Raw genomic sequence first — 22033 nt, forward strand, 5'->3', positions numbered from 1 at the left:
GGAAGAGATCTCACCATCAGTTTTTAAGTTGCTACTCAGGGCAGCATGGTGCAAGTCGTAAGGTTAATCAATCACTTTTTCTGGTTTCCCGGTGACACAGAGACAGAACTCAGCAAGAACTCCAGAGGGTGCGAAGCACACAGCACTCTGCTTCCCAGAATTAAAGAGAAATATTCAGTGCTTCCCAGTCCAGAAGGAATGATTAAAGGCTCCCCAAATCCTCTCTGAAGGAGTAACTAGTGCAGGACAAGAGCAAGGAAGGCACCTTCCATGAACAAAATGCTGTGACTGGAGCCTTCAGGAGCGGCTCAAGGGAGGCATGAGGTTCCAAAGACCAAAGCTGCAGCCCCGCCAACAAGCCCCACGGCACCGACAGGGGACCAGACCTGGGGAGGGGGCGGGCCTAGAGGACGCGGAACCGAGCACGCGCTCATCAGCACTGAGGGTGACGCAGGACCAGAGGGGACAGTGAGCGCCACCGCACCCCCTCTGGAAGGAGCGCCTCGGCGAAGCAACAGCAGGGCTGCAGCTTTGAGCGTAAGAGACATAAAGTGTCCACGCAGGCAAGTCCACCGCGTGCCCCGGCCCAAGCTGCCGGGAGACAGCAGCTTGTCACACAGCAGACGCCGCCACCACCAGAGCCCCTCTTCTGGTCAGACCCCCGCAGAGCCCCCGGGGACCGAGACGGCCCTGAGCCAGGGCTGACGGGCTTGTCCCCCTTGCCAAAGACGGGTTTAGGCCTGGACACACGGTCGTGCCTGGAAAGGGGGCAGAGGGACTTCCAGGAAAGGCTTTCCTTTCAAACCAAGGGAGACGCGGGAAGGAGGTCTGCTTTCTCCTCGTGGATGCGGTGGGAATCTGGATGTGATGCCTGGAACCGCTGCAGTCACCTTGCGGTCACGACGGGGAACAGCAGTGACACGTGGACATGGCAGAGCAGAAACATGCAGAGCATCTGGGTCCTCTGCTGTTGAGACACTGAATTAACCAACCCCAGAGGGGCTTTGTTTCCATGTTTCTTGTTACAGCAGATGATTAAACCTCCTCTCTACCTAAGTCACTTCTTATGTCCTGCAGCCAAATGCGTTCTAACCGACACACCCGCGATGCCCGTCTGAGACGACGCCAGGGATGCCTCCAGCTGTGGGAACGGCAGCCCCAGCTTTGAGCAGGACCCCTGAGCTGGGTCCCCGCTCTGCTGCCTAGTGAGTAACCTGACGAGTTACTTCGTCCCTCTGAGGCCTGGCTCTCTCTCCTGTGTCTCACTTGTAAGACGGGGATATTAAAGAATCTGCCCCCCAAGGCTATGAGGATTCCATGAGATGACATTCCTAAAGAGCCCAGACAGTGCCTGGAGCTGTGCCCCGCCTTCAGGGACAGGGCAGCAGGGGCAGGGTGCCCTGTCTTCTGGCGCACAGGGTGGGTCCAGGGTCGTGGTGGGTATGGGGCTCGGCAGGACTCCCCCAGGCCCATCGCTACCCTCAGGACGTGGAAGAAAGGGTGCTGCCGCCCCTGCCCCTGCTGCCAGGGTCAGGGCAGGTGGGCCCCCTCCCCTGCGCGTGGCCCACACCGGAGCCAGACCCAACAGGGCTGGCGGCTCCCACGCCCAGTCAAGGACTCTGCCAGCCCAGAAGAAGCGTTCCCGGCTCCACAGAGCTGACACGGGAAGGTTTTGAGGGCAGCCTCCTGGAAACCAGAGTCCTCCTGTGTTTAGAAAATGCACACGAGGCAGCAGGTGCCAGCACGGGTGAGGAACTTGAGGTCATTTTCAATTTATTTTTAGTTCATTTCCAACAGGACTTTATTTGTAACAACAACAGAACCAAAAGGGCTTTTCCCCTTTGCTGCACCAAAACCCAACCTCTCCTTGTGGAGAAAAACGTGTGTCTGACACCCACAAACGTGGGCTTGACCTCGGCTCCAGACTCAAAACAGGAAAGGTTGTGAGGGCAGATTTAAAGTTTTTGGCCAAGATGGACGAGAATGTAACAAGTATTTCTGTCACACCAGCGATACACTAGTGATGTGCTGGAGAGACAGACCTCACTGTGGCTCATTCTTTGGAGAGGGAGGAAGAGGGAAGGACAATGAAGCTCAGAGCACCAGGAACTCCGTACCAACCAGAGCTCACTGCTCCTTCCTGTCTGAACTGGGATTAGCACTTGCTGACTTCGGGGAAAGTAACCTAATTGCCAAGTAAACACAGACTGCTCTTCGGCTCCTCGATTTCTCCGCCCTGTACCTCCTGCCTTTGCACTAGGATCCTACTGGGTGACCCGACACTCAGTTGTGATCCACTTGTGGAGCCCGCGCATTCTAGCCGCTCGATCCGTCCACGCGTCCGTGCATCCCTCCGTCAGGCCTGTACAGACCGCTCGTGGTGCACCAGGCACCACGGGGGATGTTGTCCTCACATAATGTTACTGTTAAACTGCCCTACTCTACAGATGTGGACGCTGGGGCTTGGAAGGCCAAGCAACTCACCCAAGGTCACACTGTGAGTGGGACTTGACTCAACTGTCAGTGTTTCTCCCGTGTCCACGTGTCCCCAGTCCCCCACGTCCCCTTAGCCACTGGCCCACGCCTGCCCCAGCCCATTCCAGGAAAACCTGAACATTTGAATTAAAGGCTCACCTGCACACTACAGCCCCTGTAACTGGTGGCAAACTACAAAAAAGCAGAGACAATATCTCCATATTTGTCACACCCCAGGCTGTGTGGCCACGGCAGGCATTCAACCCCAATGTCAGTGACAAGCACGTCAGCCCTCCCAGCTCAGCAGCTGCTTTTTCTCACACACTCTTAGTTTCTAAATGTACATTTACTCTTTCTTACAGAAAGAAGTCTTTTGCAAGCTCAGGAAACACTTCCTAGCTAAATACCTCCGTTCAGCCCACTCTGCATCTAATGATTTTTTCCAAGATCCACCTGGAAGATTAAAAACTACTCATTGTCTCCAATATTTACAAAACCAAAAGGCATATGCAGCTATTAAGCTATGATATTAAGATATGTTACTAAATCCATGTTTTCTTAGAGATCATGGCTTCTTTTTTTTAAACAAATATCCTAAAACATAAATTCAAATGACTGCTATCTGAGAGCTGTGGCTCTAAAGGTATTATTATGGTAACAATGCAGACACCACTCAAAATATTTTGGAATACCTTTTTACGAGTCGCACAAGAAAACCAGTTTTCTGTCCATGAACAGAGAAATGGATAAAGAAGTTGTGGTATATATACATACACAATGGTATATTACTCAGCCATAAAAAAGAACAAAATAATGCCATTTGCAGCAACATGGATGGACCTAGAGATTGTTATACTGAGAAGTAAGTCAGACACAGAAAGACAAATATCATATGATATCACTTATATGTGGAATCTAAAAAAAAAGGGGTACAAATGAACTTATTTACAAAACACAACTAGAGTCACGGATGTAGAAAACAAACTTATGATTATCAGGGGATAAGGCAGGGGAGGGATAAATTGGGAGATTGGGACTGACAAATACATGCTACTATATACCAAATCTGTATGGAAACACAAAAGACCCCGAAGAGCCAAAGCAATCTTGAGAAAGAAACATGGAGCTATAGAGGAATCAGGCTCCTTAACTTCAGACTATACTACAAAGCTACAGTAATCAAGACAGCACGGTACTGGCACAAAAACAGAAATATAGATCAATGATACAGGATAGAAAACCCAGAGATAAACCCACGCACCTATGGTCACCTAATCTATGACAAAGGAGGCAAGAATATACAATGGAGAAAAGACAGTCTCTTCAATAAGTGGTGCTGGGAAAACTGGACAGCTACATGTAAAAGAATGAAATTAGAACACTCCCTAACACCATACACAAAAATAAACTCAAAATGGATTAAAGACCTAAATGTAAGGCCAGACATTATAAAACTCCTACAGAAAAACATAGGAAGAACACTCTTTGACATAAATCACAGCAAGATCTTTTTTGACCCACCTCCTAGAATAATGAAAATAAAAACAAAAATAAACAAATGGGACCTAATGAAACTTAAGAGCTTTTGCACAGCAAAGAAAACCATAAATGAGACGAAAAGACAACCCTCAGAATGGTAGAAAATATTTGCAAATGAAGCAACTGACAAGGGATTAATCTCCAAAATATACAAACAGCTCATGCAGCTCAATATCAAAAAAACAAACAACCCAATCCAAAAATGGACAGAAAACCTAAATAGACATTTCTCCAAAGAAGACATACAGATAGCCAAGAGGCACATCAAGAGATGCTCAACATCAGTAATCATTAGAGAAATGCAAATCAGAACTACAATGAGGTATCACCTCACACCGGTGAGAATGGCCATCATCAAAAAATCTACAAACAGTAAATGCTGGAGAGGGTGTGGAGAAAGGGAACCCTCTTGTACTGTTAGTGGGAATGTAAATTGATACAGCCACTATGGAGAACAGTATGGAGGTTCCTTAAAAAACTAAGAAAAAAGAAAACTAAGAATAGAACTACCATATGACCCAGCAATCCCACTACTGGGCATATACCATGAGAAAACCATAACTCAAAAAGACACATGTGGGGCTTCCCTGGTGGCACAGTGGTTGAGAGTCCGCCTGCCGATGCAGGGGACATGGGTTCGTGCCCCGGTCCAGGAGGATCCCACATGCCACAGAGCGGCTGGGCCCTTGAGCCATGGCCGCTGAGCCTGCGCGTCTGGAGCCTGTGCTCCGTGACGGGAGAGGCCACAGCAGTGAGAGGCTCGTGTACCACAAAAAAAAAAAAAAAAAAAAAGACACATGTACCCCAATGTTCATTGCAGCACTATTTACAATAGCCAGGACACGGAAACAACCTAAGTGTCCATCAACGGATGAATGGATAAAGAAGATGTGGTACATATATACAATGGAATATTACTCAACCATAAAAAGGAACGAAATTGGGTCATCTGTAGAGATGTGGATGGACCTAGAGGCTGTCATACAGAGTGAAGTAAGTCAGAAAGAGAAAAACTAATATCACATATTAATGCATGTATGTGGAATCTAGAAAAATGGTACAGATGAACCTTTCTGCAGGGCAGGAACAGAGACACAGACGTAGAAAACAGACATGTGGACACGGAGTGGGGAATGGGAGGGTGGGACAAATTGGGAGATTAGGATTGACATATATACACTACCATGTGTAAAACAGACAGCTAGTGGGAACCTGCTGTATAGCACAGGGAGCTCAGCTCGGTGCTCTGTGATGACCTACATGGGCGGGATGGGAGGGGAGGGAGGTCCAAGAGGGAGGAGATATATGTATACATATAGCTGATTCACTTCGTTGTACGGCAGAAACCAACACAACATTGTAAAGCAACTATACTCCAATAAAAAAAAAGAAAAAAAGATAACTAATAAGTACCTACTGTGTAGCACAGGGAACTCTACTCAGTACTCTGTAATGACCTATATGGGAGAAGAATCTAAAAAAAATTTTAAAAGAGTAGATATATGTATGGCTGATTCATTTGCTGTACACCTGAAACTAACACAACATTGTAAATCAACTGTACTCCAATAAAAATGAAAAAAAGAAAGACAGAAAGAAAACCAGTTTTCAGAGAGTTTGAACATGGTTTCCACTAACTAGCTTTACATTATAAAGCCTGCTTAACTATCTTATTTACTAGATTTTGCTCCAGATAACTTTTGACTCTTTCCCAAAATCTAATCCCCGCTCACAGGACAAAATGCTGCTGCCCATCCAAGACACGCAGATTCTAAGCGCAAGCTCTGCAGGAGGGTCGGCTGGGCGCGTGTGCACGAGAGGCCCTCAGTACACGTCTCTGTGGGACGACGGGGCAGAGCGGGCCTGAACTGCAGACACACATCTGTCACCCAGGCCACCTTCAGAAAGTCCCTTGCTTCCTGAGCCTCACTCTTCTCACCTGTGAAGCGAGGGGTCAGATTACAGGATCCGAGGTCTGTGCCCCGCTTTAAAGGAGCTACTTTAAAATGAGTGAGCAAGGGCAGGCTGTTGCACCCTCAGTGAGTCCTGGCTACGCCTGCACAGCGGGTCCAGGGAGCCCCCGCGGCCCCTCGTCTGCCCCCAGCCAGCGATGCCCCCCAGGCGCCTGGGCGGGCAGGACTTTCCTCTCTGTTAGAGGCAAGAGCTGTCATGCCCTCGGGCATCACAGGCATCGAGGGAGGGAGGTGAGGGGCCCAGAGGAGGGCTGTGACCTTCAAATTCCCTTCAGGGACATCTGCGGCTGGGAGGGTGGGGCGGATGCACTTTTCATTACAGCTCCCACCAAGTGCAACAAAAACTCGGGACTTTATACACAGAACAAACACAGGTGGGGAACAGGCTGACCAGGGAGGGCCCTGGGGCACGAGGAACACACAGAGTCGAGGGTCTGTTTTTTCTCTCCCGCATGGGGCCCAACCCAGAAACTTCCCTGGGGACAGACCCCCAAAGCTCCAGGAATGCTGCTCCCTGCAGCCCAGGGGCCAGGAGACTTCTCGACAACTGCTCCACTCCAGACAGACACCCCACCCAGGACAGTGAAGGCCCCGAGACTCTGTCCTCGCTTGAGTCCCCAGAGAGGGCACAGGAATTGTCTACCAACACCGATTCACGAAGGACCATGGCTGAAATGTAAAATGCAAACTGTAAAACCCTTAGGGAAAAACACAGGAGAAACCCTTCAAGATCCAAAGCTGTTCCCAGAGTCCTCAGACCTGACACCCAAGGCACCATCTGTAAAACTCATACACTGAACTTTATCAAAAAGAAGAAGCTTGCAGACAACGGAATATCTCTCGGCGCTAAAAACACACGAACTGTCAGGCCATGAAAAGCCACGGAGGAACCTTACCTGCAATGACTAGAGAAAGAAGCTGGCCTGTAAAAGCTACACCCTGTACGACCCCAGCTCTAGGACACTGTGCAAGAGGCAGAACTGCAGGCGAGTAAAAAGATCAGTGGTTGCCACAGGCTTAGAGGGAGGGAGGGCCAGTGGGGCAGAGGGTTTCAGGGCAGTGAAAACACCCTGTATGAATCTGTAATGGTGGATACGTGTCAGCACACGTGTCCAGATCTGCAGACGCACGGCCACAGGTCAGCATGGGCTCGTCACTGTAGTAACTGCCCTGTCTGCCCGGGCCTGTGCAAGGAGGGATGGGGAATCCCTGCACTTTCCCTTCAAATTTGCTGTGAACCTAAAACTGCTCTAAAAGATAAAAGTCTGTTGAAAAAAGAAAAACCTCAGCCCTGCGAAGAAGAAGGGAGGCGACACCAGGATCTGCTTTCCCAACGGGACCAGGGGCTTGAGTGACAGAAACGCACCCTCATCTAGGGCTGCTGTCCAGACCCCTGCTGTCTCGGGGGCGGGAGTGAGGCCCTGGTCCTGGGGCGTCCGGAGGATGGGTGTGTCCCGCGGCCATCAGGGCGGAGGCAGAGACGAGCCCCCACGCGGGGCCACGCGGCCTTGGCTGCGCTGCGGGCACCCAGCCTGCCAGGACCGCGCCGCAGGTTCTGACCGGGGTCCCGCTGAGCAAGCCTCCCTCCTCTCTGTGGCCACACTCGGAGCCCAGGAAGCCGGGGGAGGTAGGGCCACGGGCGAGGAAGCGGGGAGCCCGGGCCGCACCACCAGGCCCGACCCGCCTCTGCCCTGGTCCCAAGGGGCTCAGCCTGCGCCCAGTGCTCTGTGCCCAGACGGCAAGCACGTCCTGTGCTCCGGGCTCAGCGGGCACGGCTGCGTGGAATGGTCTCCGGTCACCGCCTGCTCCGCGTCTGCCTGTGCTCGGGCCTCCTATGGTACGTTGTAAACCTTGGACTACGAATTTCTGAAAACACACTGTGTCCTTGAAGCCCGTTCTCTCCCTTCAAAGAAGTGCTCCTGTGGGCAGCTGCCCCCAGGCCTGCACCTTGAGTGGGTGACACCGGGCCCCCTTCCTCCCGCTCTGCCGCCCCTGCACCTCAGGAGAAGCTGCTTCTTTCCACAGCCAGTGAAAGGAGCTAGAACCCAGAGATGCACGCGCACAGACCCAAACAGGGAGGCTCCGCCTTGGCCCTCATTGGGGTCCAGGACCCCATGGAACCTCCGCCTCAGGCCTCCCCTGGGCTCCACTAACGATTATAAATGGCAGAGAGCCTCCAATTTAATTGCAAAAGGTAATGATGCAGTGAGCATAAGATTAGATTCACCGCAGAAGGCAATATCCTCAAACAATAAGAAAAAAAATTGAGGAGCCGGGTATGAAGACGGTCGAAATCGATAGGAAGGTTTCAGTATTAAATACTCCAGCCGAGGGTCGCAAAGTGGTATCGACAAAACTGCTGACAGCAGATAAAAAAGGGGGAGAGAAAACGAAATTGGTCTCTGCAGAAAATAAGTTACAGATTAATCACCCACCATAAAGTCATTTTGAGATGACTGAGGGTCTGAAGAAGTGTTCACGCTTTGATGACAGGACGGGGCCCGCAAAGTCGGGGCCCTGGGAGCCACTTAATCCTAACGCCACCGGCTCCCCTTGGTGCCTCCTGCCGGGCGGGGCGGCAGCCGCTCAGCCGGCCCCGAGCATCCTTTGGACCAGGACCAGGCTCCCCGCCCCGAGCCTGCCTCGAGCCCCGGCACTTTCATAGGAGAGCACTGTCCCTTTCTGTCCTGAAGTGCAGTCTGGAGGAACACCCCACCGAGAGGTAGGCTGGAGCTAGTGGACGGGAGGGGCCCCTGGACTCTGGCCCAGACGGCCTCGCAAGTCCGCCTGGAAGGTGGGGGACTGTGCAAGCATCTGCCCAGACCTGCGGGGGCCACGAGGACAATCGGAGGCAGCCAGTTTCCTTCGAGTTCCCTGCTTGAGCTTGAAAGTCAGGGTGAAATTTCTGTTCTACTCCATGATACAGAGATGTGTCTTTTTTTTTTTTTTAACTTTAATAAAAATAGTGATTTCTTTCCTGAAGTATTATACTCTTAAGTTCACATTGAAGCCTGGGAGACACCCTTCTGACAATGCAGCTTTAAGACTCAGACAGGATACCCCATACTGTGAAGGGTCTGCCTTCTGGGTCACGTATCGACAGTGATAAATCACCACTCACGCATCTCTTCACCCAGAGGGTGAAGATAGGCTTTACGAACACTGTGGGTACCACGAGGGGAAAGTGCTGACCACGCATCCCGGGAACAAGTGGATAAGGTGAGATGCAAGCTCACTGAAGAAACCTGTCCAAGAGACGCTGTCCATGAGCCCGTGGCAGGTGGGCCCCAGGCCCAACTGAGGGGGTGGCATTAGAAGCTTTCATTTCCAATGTCTTGGTTTTCTCTCTAAAGTTGTCGCTTTGACATGCAAATGCAATGAAATTATGAATGCATGCAAAAAACACATTTTATAAGAGGAAACTTTAAGGGATCATATATGAAAATATACTAATTGGCAGAGTATTTACTCCATGAAGGACAAAGCATTCAAAGTGATGAATATTTGAAAGCCAAACTGGTTCCCAAGAAGGTTGCTGCTAAATATTAAACAGGTCTGGGAACGAACAGGCCTGTTGAGAGAGACGTAACCTTCTGGTTGGGAACTTGCAGAGACAGCTACTCTCGGCCTCGGTGGCAGGATCTGAGGGTGACATGTGGGTGCGCGACAGGACGGGTGGAGACGGGACGGAGAGACAGTCTGTGTGCAGGCCAGGGCTCCAGCGTCCCCGTGGACAGATGGCTGACGTGCCTGACAGCTACACCCTCAGGACCGTGCACACACGTGAATGAAAGGAGGGCAGGCTGAAAGGTCACTGGGTCACAGTCAACCATTATTTTCACAACCAGGAAATTTGCCTACATGACTGCTCCTACCTGAAAGATGAGTTTAACCAAATACACATTGAAAATCCATTCATTAGAAAGACTTATACTTGAAACGGAAGACTATAATTTTGGATATCCTGCTAACTCTTTTGGACAAATCATGGCCAAAGGGGGGAGTTTTGTCAACATCCAGGGTTCTGTGTCCTATTTGTACATGGCCCTGAGGCCTGAATCCCAAACAGTTTTTGCCTGAAAGAGACAATCATTCAATTCTTTGACTGATGATTCAGTCTGTTCATTAATTATTTCACGAACAATGTTAAAATTCTAAACATGTATGATCAAGAAGTGTATTCTGAATTTGGCTGAAAGGTCAAATTAAAAAGATACAAAAAACCCAAACTGTGTAATTCCTGTTACTCACCACAGCCTGGCTGGAGCTTTCCTGCAAATCCCACAGCAGGATGTGGTTGTCAGCCAATGAGATGACTCTCTTCCCGTCTCCCGCGGGCTCCCACGCGACACTGAGGAAGGAGGGGATAAAGCATTACATGACGTGTGAGAGTCCCACCTTGAGGCCAAGAGCTCTTACACATGGCCCTCAGCAAAGCCTCTGCCCAGCCCTTTGTCATCAGGAGTGTTGTCAACAGCTCTGCAATGACATGGTGCAGTACCAGGCTACCATTCTGCTGTGGCCTGAAAGTCTGTGTCCTTTCCCAAAGTCACCTGGTGTTGGGGGGGTGACCTGGGCAGTGATTAGGGTTCAATGAGGTCAGGAGGGTGGGGCCCCATGATGGGATTAGTGCCCAGTAGAGGCTGGCACCAGAGTTTCCTGAGCTCTCTGTCTCTCTCTATATGTATGTCTCTGTCTCTCCCTGTCTATTTCTCTGTCTCTCTCCCTATATATCTCTGTCTTTGTTTCTATATCTCTGTCTCTCTCTCGCTGCCATGTGAACACACAGTGGGAAAGCGGCCGTCTGCAAATCAGGAACAGAGCCCTCACCTGCACCGTGATCTCAGACCTCCGACCCCCGGAACTGTGAGAAATCAACATTTCTGTCATGTAAGCCCCCAGCTGTGGTGTTTCGCCATGGCAGCTGGAGCTGAGACCCTGCTGACAGGTTCTCCCAGAGCCTGAGGCATGGAGAGCTGACCAATTCTGGCCACAGAGACACAAGGGGGCCTGCTGGGCACTGGGTCTGAAGAGGCACAGGTGGACAGTGTGATTTTGCAGAGGATGCCCATGTCTTTCGCTGCCACCTCCTGGGAGGGCAGAGCTGAGAGCAGTGTGGGGCGGGGGGTGGGGAGGTCACAGCCCTGAAGTACCCAGGAGGCCTGAGATGTCAGATAACAGCCTTCTGTTTCAGCCTATGTGAGCCACAGTGTCCTGTTACCTGCAGCCAAAACCTTCTTAACTGATACATATTTGAATAACAAAAGACAAAAATCACATCATCTCTGTGATAAAACCATGAAGAGATCAAAAATTTTTCAGTTTGATCACAAGTGTGAATTTCTGTCTTCCCTGATGAAATTCTTAAGTGCTTATAAAGAGGAGAATTTCATTTCACATCCTCAAACACCTGAGTATTGAAGACATCGATAGAGACCCTCACAATTTCTCTTTCACACAGAATACAATACTGATTGATTGGGTGCCCCTCCCTAATACCATTCTTCAAGACTGTCAATGAGCTATTATTACTTTTATCACAATAATGTAATTCAAAACTACAATTTCTTTCTCATTTATAGTTTAAAAACACACACAAAGCTCTCACAGTACATCACTCCTGTATTGAAGAGCTTACTGTATCTTTTCTAATAATAACAAAGAAAAATGCACAATATCTAGTAAACAAGAAACACCATAACTGGAAGAGACACCAAGAAATCTGGTACTGAAATCTGTGGCTGCTATTTTGTTAAGATAATGGCAATTCTAATTTTATTTATTTTTTTTTTTTTTGCGGTATGCGGGCCTCTCACTGTTGTGGCCTCCCCCGCTGCGGAGCACAGGCTCCGGACGCGCAGGCTCCGGACGCGCAGGCTCAGCGGCCATGGCTCACGGGCCCAGCCGCTCCGCGGCACATGGGATCCTCCCAGACCGGGGCACGAACCCGCACCCCCTGCATCGGCAGGCGGACTCCCAACCACTTGCGCCACCAGGGAGGCCCGGCAATTCTAATTTTTAAGACACATCTTTGGAGCAAGCTGACTGAAATTCTCTTGGTAGCCTGTTTTCATGGGGACATTTATGTAGAGTTCAGACAACTGACAATGAACACCAAGGAAAAATGCAAAATAGGGAGAGAGGGAAGAAAAGGGCCACCCACAGCCCTGTCCTGGTAGAGGGTCACCCGCAACCCTGTCCTGGTAGAAGGTCACCCACGGCCCTGTCCTGGTAGAGGGTCACCCACGGCCCTGTCCTGGTAGAGGGTCACCCACGGCCCTGTCCTGGTAGAGGGTCATCCACGGCCCTGTCCTGGTAGAGGGTCACCCACGGCCCTGCCCTGGTAGAGGGTCACCCACGGCCCTGTCCTGGTAGAGGGTCACCCACGGCCCTGTCCTGGTAGAGGGTCACCCACAACCCTGTCCTGGTAGAGGGTCGCCCAACCCACGGCCCTGTCCTGGTAGAAGGTCACCCACGGCCCTGTTCTGGTAGAGGGTCACCCACGGCCCTGTCCCGGTAGAGGGTCACCCACGGCCCTGTCCTGGTAGAGGGTCACCCACGGCCCTGTCCTGGTAGAGGGTCACCCATGGCCCTGTCCCAGTAGATGGGCAGGTGACAGCTGAGAAGGTCCAGCTTGCACACCTCTTCCCAAGCTCTGCCCAGCAATAAAGACGTCTGACTCGGGAGAAGACAGCCCCACCCCAGGGGAGGGGGCCATCCCACAGCCACAAGGCCACGTGCTCCATAAAAGTCTAAAACCTCAGAGTTTAGCTGGCCTCAGGTACCAAGCCTGAGGAACTGGAATCGCCATAAAAAGGGCTTTTTCTTTCCTAAAATGAGAATTAAGAATTTCAGCAAAGTAATCCTTGGGCAGTTTAAGTCCATGTACGTTTTCCACTAGTAACTTAGAACATCTTAAGGCTGACACACAAGTCAAAACTTCTCCTTGGGAAACGTGTATCAAAAAAGAAAAAAAGGGAAAATCCTTGAGACCATCTACCTATTACTTCTCTCTTCAAAGACCTAAAAGCAGACTAAGCATCACGATGACTTTAAAAGATGGTTCCAATAGGGCATTACGGTGGCATCACTCCAGCCGTTACCAGTCTGAAGGTCAGGAGCTACCACCATGCGCACATCAGCAGTTTGCTTTTAGTTACAGAGGATGTTTCATCAGAAGTATGCTTTGAAAACACACACACACACACACACACACACACACACGCCCACCCCAAGCAACAAAACCTCTCCGTGACTTCTGGAGGTACCTGGCAAGAGGCAGAAGGTTCTTCAGGTCCCTGCCATAGACCCGCCTAGTTTTTGAAAGCACCTGATAATAACAGAAAACTCTAGGTGCTCCTGGAACTAAAATTCTCTGAATAAGGCTCAAAATGGACTTGTTGTTTCAACTCCAAGTGATGAGAAATCTTAAGTAAAGATTTGTTGCATTTATTATAAAGTAAAAATTGTAAAGGCTTATAATACACATGAACAAAATTACCAGAGACAAGACAGAGCCCTTCCCTTTGAGCAATCACTCCGAGCTATTAATCTGGGCCCCTAGCAGACACGGCCCCATCGGCGCTTGGTCCGGATGTGGAGAAGGACCTCGATGAGACAGAAGTGTCTGGGCACAGCCCTTGTCTGACCCACACCGTCCCAGCCCCGCCGGAAAGCTGAAGTCTTACTGCAGGCCTTCCTTCCAGCGCAACTTCCCGTGAGGACGTGTGGGGAGAAAGGGCGCTGTCTGCCTAGAGAGCCCTGGGTCCCAGGGCTAGGGTGCCAGCAACATGACAGGCAGCTCCCGGGGCAGGGTGCCGGCGCTCTCCTCTCCGTCCGCTGCACCACAGCCCACGAGGGGAGTCCCCTTCCCTTCCTCAACTCACAGAGGAGGGGCCAGACTTGGGAGGCTGAGTGGCCTGCCCCAAATGCAGTGGCTGTGAAAGGCAGGGCTGAGCCTCCAACCAAGGGCTGACTCCAGAACCACAGGTCACGACCAGGCCTGAGAGCTCATCGTTTTTAAGCTCCTTAGCTTCAATATCACCATTAGGCAAAGTGACGAAGGAACACTGCCTGACACCTCGAGTTAAAGCAGCTAATCAGGGGCTTCCCTGGTGGCGCAGTGGTTGAGAGTCCGCCTGCCGATGCAGGGGACACGGGTTCGTGCCCCGGTCCGGGAAGATCCCACATGCCGCAGAGCGGCTGGGCCCGTGAGCCGTGGCCGCTGAGCCTGTGTGTCTGGAGCCTGTGCTCTGCAATGGGAGAGGCCACAACAGTGAGAGGCCCGCGTACCACACACACACACACACAAAAAGCAGCTAATCATACTGACTTACTGTGTTGACACACTTGGGAAAAACAAAGCAGATAATCACTGTTTCTTTATGGTGCCTTGGTCCCCATGACACACGCATCTTTACCAAGACACATGCAAACGCATCTGAGAAGTGGTTCCATGCAGCAACCCCCAAGCGTATCCACAGGAAGAACCTTCCAGAAAGGTAAAGTGATGACTTGTTAACCCAAAGAAACATCTCACTTTTCAGAATTAAGGATTTTTAAAGACTAAACACACTCAGACAAAACACACACACAACTGAAAACACAGACGGCATCTAAGGTAGATGGCCCAGAACAGTGAGGGGCATTAGGTCAGCTCAGAGTCTGAGGCGAGCCTGCTGGAGTGGGAGTCCCAGCTCTGGGTGCCGTAATCTCCTAGCGCTTTGATTTCCTCCTCTGTCCAGTGGGGGTAACAGCAGTGTAAAAGTAGTCAACAGTACTGGTTTGTGAAGATCAGGGTGATATTTAGAACAGTGCCTGCACACAGTAGGTGTTGAATAAGTCCTAGATATATATTATCAGATGCAGTTAGAGCTGAGCCTCTTAAATTGAGGACCGCACTGCCCTCGAGGGGTATGTGGTGGTGGGGGGCACTTTTGAGTTTTCCTGATGACTGGGAGGGCCAGGGCTGCTGGATGTCCCCTAATATGCCAGCAGCCTTCCACAACAAAGACTGTCCACCCCAAATGCAACAGCTCCCCTTCGAAAAACCATAAAGCTTACTTTGAAATTTGCCTGGAACATTAAAATTATCACCCTTACATGCACCAAAAATAATTCCATGGAGATTTATTTTAAGGGAAAAAATCCTCGAGCGAGAGCGTTCAGAAACTCAGCTCTGCACCTGCCCTGAAAGGCGCCCAAACTCAATGGTGCTTCACTGTCTGCTCTTCACTCCCAGCAGCTGGGGTCCTGAGTCACCAGCCCCACTTTCAGCAGCACCCAGGCTTTCCTCTGGTGGTCTTTGTCCAAAAGTGAGCCACGCATCATGATCCCCCCCTTGGGGTCTGAGAACCTTCCAGGGTCTGGGGTTACCGACCCAGGAACCAGTGACTTGGCTCAAGAGCCCAGTGCCCGGGCCCTGCGCCAAGGGCTTCTGCTCGGCACTGTGTTAAGGTCAATACATGAAATGGGAAGCCTCCCCCATATTCTCATTCTCTTTGTCTCTCAGCATCTTCGCCCCAACCTTGGCTCCCCTCAAGGACGGCGTAGGTCCCTGCACTGCCGGGCAAGTGTCAGCCCCCCTCCGGCCCCCGGGCAGCTGTGCTCCGGGCACCCGAGCTGCTCCCCACGGAGCCCTGGCTGCAGTGAGCAGAGACCAGGCAAACCCCAGAGCTGGGACTCGGATCCAAGCTTCAAAATAAGCGGACAAAGGGGAAGGGGGGGATGGGTGAGAAAGATGCCCAAGTCTGTTCCAAAGCTCGTCTCCCTCGTTCTGAGTCACAGACATGCACACACACACACACATGCACATACACACAGGCACAAACACAGACACACACACACACACACACACACATAAAAGAGCATTGGGCAAGCTGGAGTTAAGGGCTTTTTGGAACTAATGCAACATCTGCCTGAGCTGGGCCATTCTGGCTCAGCCTCTATGTGTCCTGAGGAAGGCAGATCCACACGGAAGAATCTTCAGGAATTAAGGCGTGCCTCTGAGCATTTGCCATTTACTTCTGAGGGGATCTAAGTGTGTAATCTCTGACTTACGTGCAGTTGAAAGGAAAGGGCACATGTCTGCCTGTTCCCTGCTACAGGAGTTAACCTTGTCATATTTACTTGGATGACCAGAGATGCCCAAGGTAGAAAAGGAGAGGAAACAAGAGGTACTTCAGAAAACGTATATGAGTTATGTCACTAACAGTCTGTTAACTGCCCTTGAAAAAGACTAGATTAAGCAGAAAGCCACCAACCGTCCTGGGATGGTGAGAAAGCCCACGGATCTTCCCTCCTGGGATCCGTGTAAACCAGGTGTGGGGACTCAGGGAGAGCACGGAGGGAGAGGTAAACACACCGCTTCCAGGTATGGGACCCGCTCCAGAGCCTCACTGCTGCCGCACCACCAGCTCCCACCACAGAGCTCGGAGAGGTGCTCTAAAAACACGAGACGGGGGCCCAGCGCCCAGCACGTCCGGTAGAGGCTCTGATCGGGACGTGCGTCTGCCAACCCCAATGTTAGGGGTGAGTCTGGGCAGCTCACTATTAAGAATGATAAGAAAAAGAAGACAAAACCCCACACGTACACAAAGAGGGGGGTGACTGAAAGATGCATCAAGCATAAGCAGGACTGAGGATCAACCAGTAAAACTAAGTGCACTTTCCAGGCCGCCGAGCGGGGTGATGGTGGGTCCCGATCGGTGCACAGTCCCTGATGTGGACAGTCCCTCACGATTACCACTGGCGAGATGCGTCCAGACCCTCGCCTCCCGCCTTGTCAGCCTCACCCTGGCTTCCCAGGTCTTAGTTTCTCTCACCTCGTTCCTTTCATATATTTGCCTTTTGTCCTATAACTTCTGCTCCCGTGGAAGCTGCAACAAACTAATTCTGTGGGTTCTTCTCCGGGTGGGATCAACCCCGGACAGTGAACACAGCCGTGGGATCGGGAGCCCTCCTAAAGAAGAGGGTCCCCAAGGTGCACATAGCACTGTTGCCAAATGAGACGCCATGTATCACAGGGGACCTAACTGCTGAGCAAAGCTTCTATTTATTGTCTACCCAGGGCGACACATCCGAAAGTAAGTGTGGCGAGCTTACAGGGGGCAACCCCTATGATCACGAGTGTTTGGAACAAGTGGAGTGTGCAAAGTGCAAAAACAGAAAGGAAATTCTACTGCGTCACGGTTCATCACCATGAAACTAGTGCTGTAAACACAGGAGAATACCCCAGAATTTCTGCTATACTTGCTACTCCAAACTAAGTTTATTTCTTTGTTCATAAAAATCATCCACGTTTCTGCTTCATCACACTCTACCCATGAATGTGAGTGGATATAAGATTATATTAACAAGTCCTGAACAAAGTAGCATACACCTAATATACGTACTCTATATCCCTTCAGTAATCAGTGAGGGAAAAACACAAGAAAAGGGCCATTTCTGCAAATAAACCCCAATTAAAAACAAATCTAAACTTCTCTGAGGCGGTTAACAAGGACCTAACGGCAGGAACATGGTTCTCATCTGGCAGGTTTCATGCTGATCAAACAAAACACACACATCTCTTCTTCAGATAAGTGACTCCAAAATGAAAGATTCACACTCTGGATTTTGGCACCTGGGGTGAGGACACTCAAAGGACACTGAGAAACTCTTAAAACAACCTCAATATAAAATTAATTTTAATTCACGTAACTGACATATCCTACCTATTCCCTGCAGCCTCTTCGGGTGGGAAGTGGGGCCGTCAGGGCAGCATAACTGCCAGGAGGACGGAAACCACCCCGACACGACAGGCGGGAGACGGCTGCACATGCTGCGGAAACCAAAGAGCCAGCACGCGAGGGCTGGGCCAAGACCACTAGTTCCCGGGGCATTCCGGAACCCACAGTCACTACTGCACTGAAAAAGGGAAAACCCCGAGGCAGAAACGCCTCTACTAAGTCATTGGTGATTATATCAGTGGTTACCAGTCAAAGTTTGAAAACCCTTTACAAAAAGAATGTAATACATTATTTCCCCAGTTTATACATCTCTCAAAATACACAGATTTGGCAATCTGGTTTATTTCTTCCTGCTCAAAAGTCCAAAAAATCACAGCAGAACACAAGATAGCTTTTCATAAATGCTACAAGGATTAACAAAAAAGATCACTTTAAGAGTTACACCATTAAGTCAGGAAGCCCACTTTGATTGGGTCTGTGGATGCAAGGTTTCCTGTGGCCGAGACACACGGATACTTGTAGTGAAAGAATCCTGCTTATGCACTGCCGGGTACCCCTTTCTGACAACAGACGACTGTGGGACTTTGGGCACTGGGTGACTTAGTTATCGAAAGTCTGTGTTTCTTCTGACACTGCTCACCTGCACACACACACTTCCATCAGCCACGTGCATGGCTCAAGAGAAACACACCCTCCCACTAAGAGCCCAGCCATGGACAGTGTGTGGGCAGAAGGACCTGAGCTCCTCAGAAGCCTCCCTGGGCGGGACACGTCCAGGGCCCAGAGCCTATCACAGCGCAGGGCGGGTGCGGAGCCAATGGACACAGCTGCACTGGCCCTCCTGGGGCGAGGCTCCTGTCCTGTCCTTCTGCCCCAGAGAGGGCAGTGCAGGGCCCTCAACCCTGGAACGGCTGACTCTCCCCAGCCCTGAAGTCCAAGTTCGCATAGGCCCACTGCGGCCGCTCACTGCAGACTCCACCCAAGGCAGGGAGAAGAGGGTAAGTGCAGGGCAGGGTGCGCGCCATGCGGCTTAGCGGCGCGCCCAGGAAGCTCAAGCCTTCCGCTCCTGGGTCTCACCAGCAAGTTCAGGGTTGGCTCGGAGCCATGACACATTTTGACGTGAAACAGCCCCCGAACCCCAAGCAGCAGCCCTGGCTGTCCCTGCTCTCCCCCTCTTCCCACACGCTGTTTCTCAAACAGCAGAAGAAAAATCGACTACAGCTTAAAATTCTCCAGGCAGAGTTAGTGGTCCTTCGGGTTTACATTTTTTAACTATTTAAACCTCAAGTTTAAATAATCACAAACAGAACTTCAAAAAATACATTCTCCTAAACTATCGCACTGGATACAATGGTGTATGTCTGCCCAGCATGCTCTGGGAAAGACCCTTTGGGTTCATGAGAGAACCAACTGAAACACACTTTGAACCCTAGTATTTAATGGAAACTTGAACTACGATCTCAAAAAGAATATGAATTTATCCTGTAATATAAATAATTATTTGTACTCTGCACCGTACGTTCGGATTTTCGTATTTTGACTCTTCCTAGATAAGCTGTATCTGTACAGTGCACTTTACTATTTTTTCCTCATCACCCCCTTCCTAATACTTAGCTTCAATGACCCTCACAAGGCGCCAGGGTGGTTCTGACGACCATCCCCGTTTGACAAATGAGACTCTAGCCAAAGTGAAAGAGGAAGACATCTTTATATTGTCCTGTAAAACCACTGACTGTTCTTTTCCTACAACGTAAGGGATGCGAGGCCTCATTCCAGGCTTCTCTTAAAGCTAGCGGACCACTTCAGCAGTGAGCCAGTAACCAGGGAAGCAACTTCAGGGCTCCAGTTTAAAAACCTTACACCTAAGTACATCTAGGTTGGATGAAACCAGAAAGCACAAACCTGGACCTTATAAAATCTGATAAATCTTCTGTGATGACACTGTCATAATCACAGAGACCTTTCCACCGTCACTGGCAGCAGAATCATACCGTAAGATCTCTGAAAATTTCAAACATCTTTTCTTATGTATCCTCAGAGACAACTTTGGAAAGGTATCAACGATAACTTTGAATTTACTCTTTGTAACATTCACCCAAGTCAACTTACACTGTTCTATACACTTAAGTGAAAAGAAGAAACACAAAATCAGAGAGGAGGCCAAATCCTTTCTTCTGGCCAAACCACCTCAAGTATTTGGAGACCTGCACAAGTTTCTTTTCTTCTCTTTCCTCTCTAAGCTCAACACCAAAGCTTACAGCCCTTTTTCCTTCTTCTAATAAGAACGGTAACATGCACACCCGCTTCCCAGGAATTCCTGACCCTCTCAGCCGGCCTGGCATTCCAGTGTGATATTTACCTCCATCTGCACTGCAGAGGTATCTTCTCCCCAGAAAACAGAGGTCGGCAGTCACTGTGCAAGTGCCACGGGCATCTGCAAGGACAGCAGAGAAAGACCCGGCACGTGCCCCGTAGTGAGGCTAACCCAGCCCGTCGCGGCCCCTCCACAATCTGGGGGGGCAGGGTGTGTGAGGAGGGGCTGCAGCTGACTGCCACTGATTTCGCTTCCATCCCCCAAAGCTGCTGGTTTCCGACTTTAGTGATTTCTCCCTTAAGGAGATTTTCACCGGCCGTGGAACATTGCAATCTGTATGACTGCTCCCGACACACCACTTGGGAAATGGTGCGTGTTTCCATTATCTTGACTTTGCTTCCACTCTCCAGCAGGAAGCATTAATCCACAGCCAAGGTGCGTAACTCCTCAGCAGCTGGAGAGCCTCTTCACCATCAGAAGGAGACGGAGAGCCACAAAACTACACTGTGGTGGCCAATCAGCCCTTGGGCCGATCTCTGCGGTGATACAGCCCCTACCTCATAGGGAGCCGGTGCCAGAGAACCGTCACCTCCTTCCTGCTCTTACCCGCCGCGCTCCGGAACACCTCCCCTGCACCGGGCCTCCAAAAGACGCCGGTGTACACAGGAGACAGGGGTGTAACGCCAGGAGGCCCTAGAGAGCTCTGTGGGTCTGCAGCCCCCCACGTGCCCAGATCACTGTCCATGTAGACGCCGCACGTGCTGATAAAACGCATCACCAGTCAGCGTCAGCGCTGACCCCGGGAGACCCCGAACTCCAGAGAAGAACGAGCACACAGCACACGAAGTGGGAGTTGTCAGCAGCCCTTCCTCACCTACCCCCGAAAAGGGAGGAAGTGTCAACTACACGTGTGACACTAGGACGAACTCTCACCTCAGTGTCTTCAACATAACAAGGTAAAATTGTATTAATTTTACTTATCTACATCCCATATCCTTCCAAAAGGATTTAAGGCAGCTAATATACATAACCTGGAGTATGACGGGATGAGGTACCCTGAAAATGGTGAAAAGACCACAGTTCGGTACAAGCATCCTCATGGTTCAGTCCAAGCCCTGCAGGCAGCCCGCCACCCGCTGAACTGACTTCACCCAGGAGGACCTCACGTGGGCGGCGTGGTCACGGCCGTGCGTCTGTTGAGCAGCCGAGCAGCCAGTGCCCCTCACCTCAGCGCGACAGGCAGAGTGGAAAGAGGGTCACGAGTTATGAGTAGATTCAGGGAAAGGCGCATGGCACTGAGCAGGTGTGAAAGAGAGCTCACTGCATCCAGTGAATTTAGAGCTGGAAAGAACATCAGAGACTCCTGAATTCAACCCGTTTTACAGACGAGGGGATGAGGCCCAAACTGACCTGACTCGCCAAAGGGATGCCGTGAATTAGCTACAGGTCTGCAGGCAGAGCCCAGGGCCATGGACCCCAGGCCCACCGTTTCTTCCACAATCACTACGCCGACTGCAGGAGCGAACCAGGAGGGAGAGGAGAAGCATGCGGAAAAGACGATGACTCTAGTATCCGCAAAATGAGGGGGTCCCCTCGAGAACAGAAGTCGTTTACACTGATCATCCGGAAGGTACCAGCAGGAAGATGCATGAACACTCCCCAAACTTATTCTGATGAAGATGCGTCTATACTCCCAGCGCCTGACACCACTTCCAAAGCACAGAGTGACGGCCACAGGCGGTTCCCAGTCCTCGTCCTGCAGGCGTGCTCCTGCAGCCAGACTGCCCAGCTGTGAGGCCCAGTCACTCCCCCGAGGAGCGAGGGGCCCTGGACGCGATCTCCTCCTCTCTCTGGCCTACAGTTATCTTACCTACAGTGGTCCCCACTTTAGAGGGTCACTGTGAGAAATGACAAGGCGATGCAAGCAAACCCCCGACGGCCCGGTCACAGTCCTGACTCAGCATCGTTTCTGCGGCCCCAATTCGCTCCTTTTCTCACTCAAC

The 22033-nt window shown here is 50.8% G+C and overlaps 1 protein-coding gene across 4 annotated transcripts in view; it reads right to left on the reverse strand.

Moving 5' to 3' along the window:
- Positions 1-22033, reverse strand: part of EIPR1 (EARP complex and GARP complex interacting protein 1) — an 88044-nt gene that overhangs the window by 10983 nt on the left and 55028 nt on the right. For all 4 annotated transcript variants that reach the window (XM_060117640.1, XM_060117639.1, XM_060117641.1 and 1 more), the window contains one exon: positions 10239-10338. In XM_060117640.1, the coding sequence (XP_059973623.1) occupies positions 10239-10338 (100 nt within the window). The remainder of the gene's footprint in view (positions 1-10238; positions 10339-22033) is intronic.

This window comes from Mesoplodon densirostris, chromosome 14 (genome assembly GCF_025265405.1).
Source record: "Mesoplodon densirostris isolate mMesDen1 chromosome 14, mMesDen1 primary haplotype, whole genome shotgun sequence".
Classification (NCBI taxonomy): domain Eukaryota; kingdom Metazoa; phylum Chordata; class Mammalia; order Artiodactyla; family Ziphiidae; genus Mesoplodon; species Mesoplodon densirostris.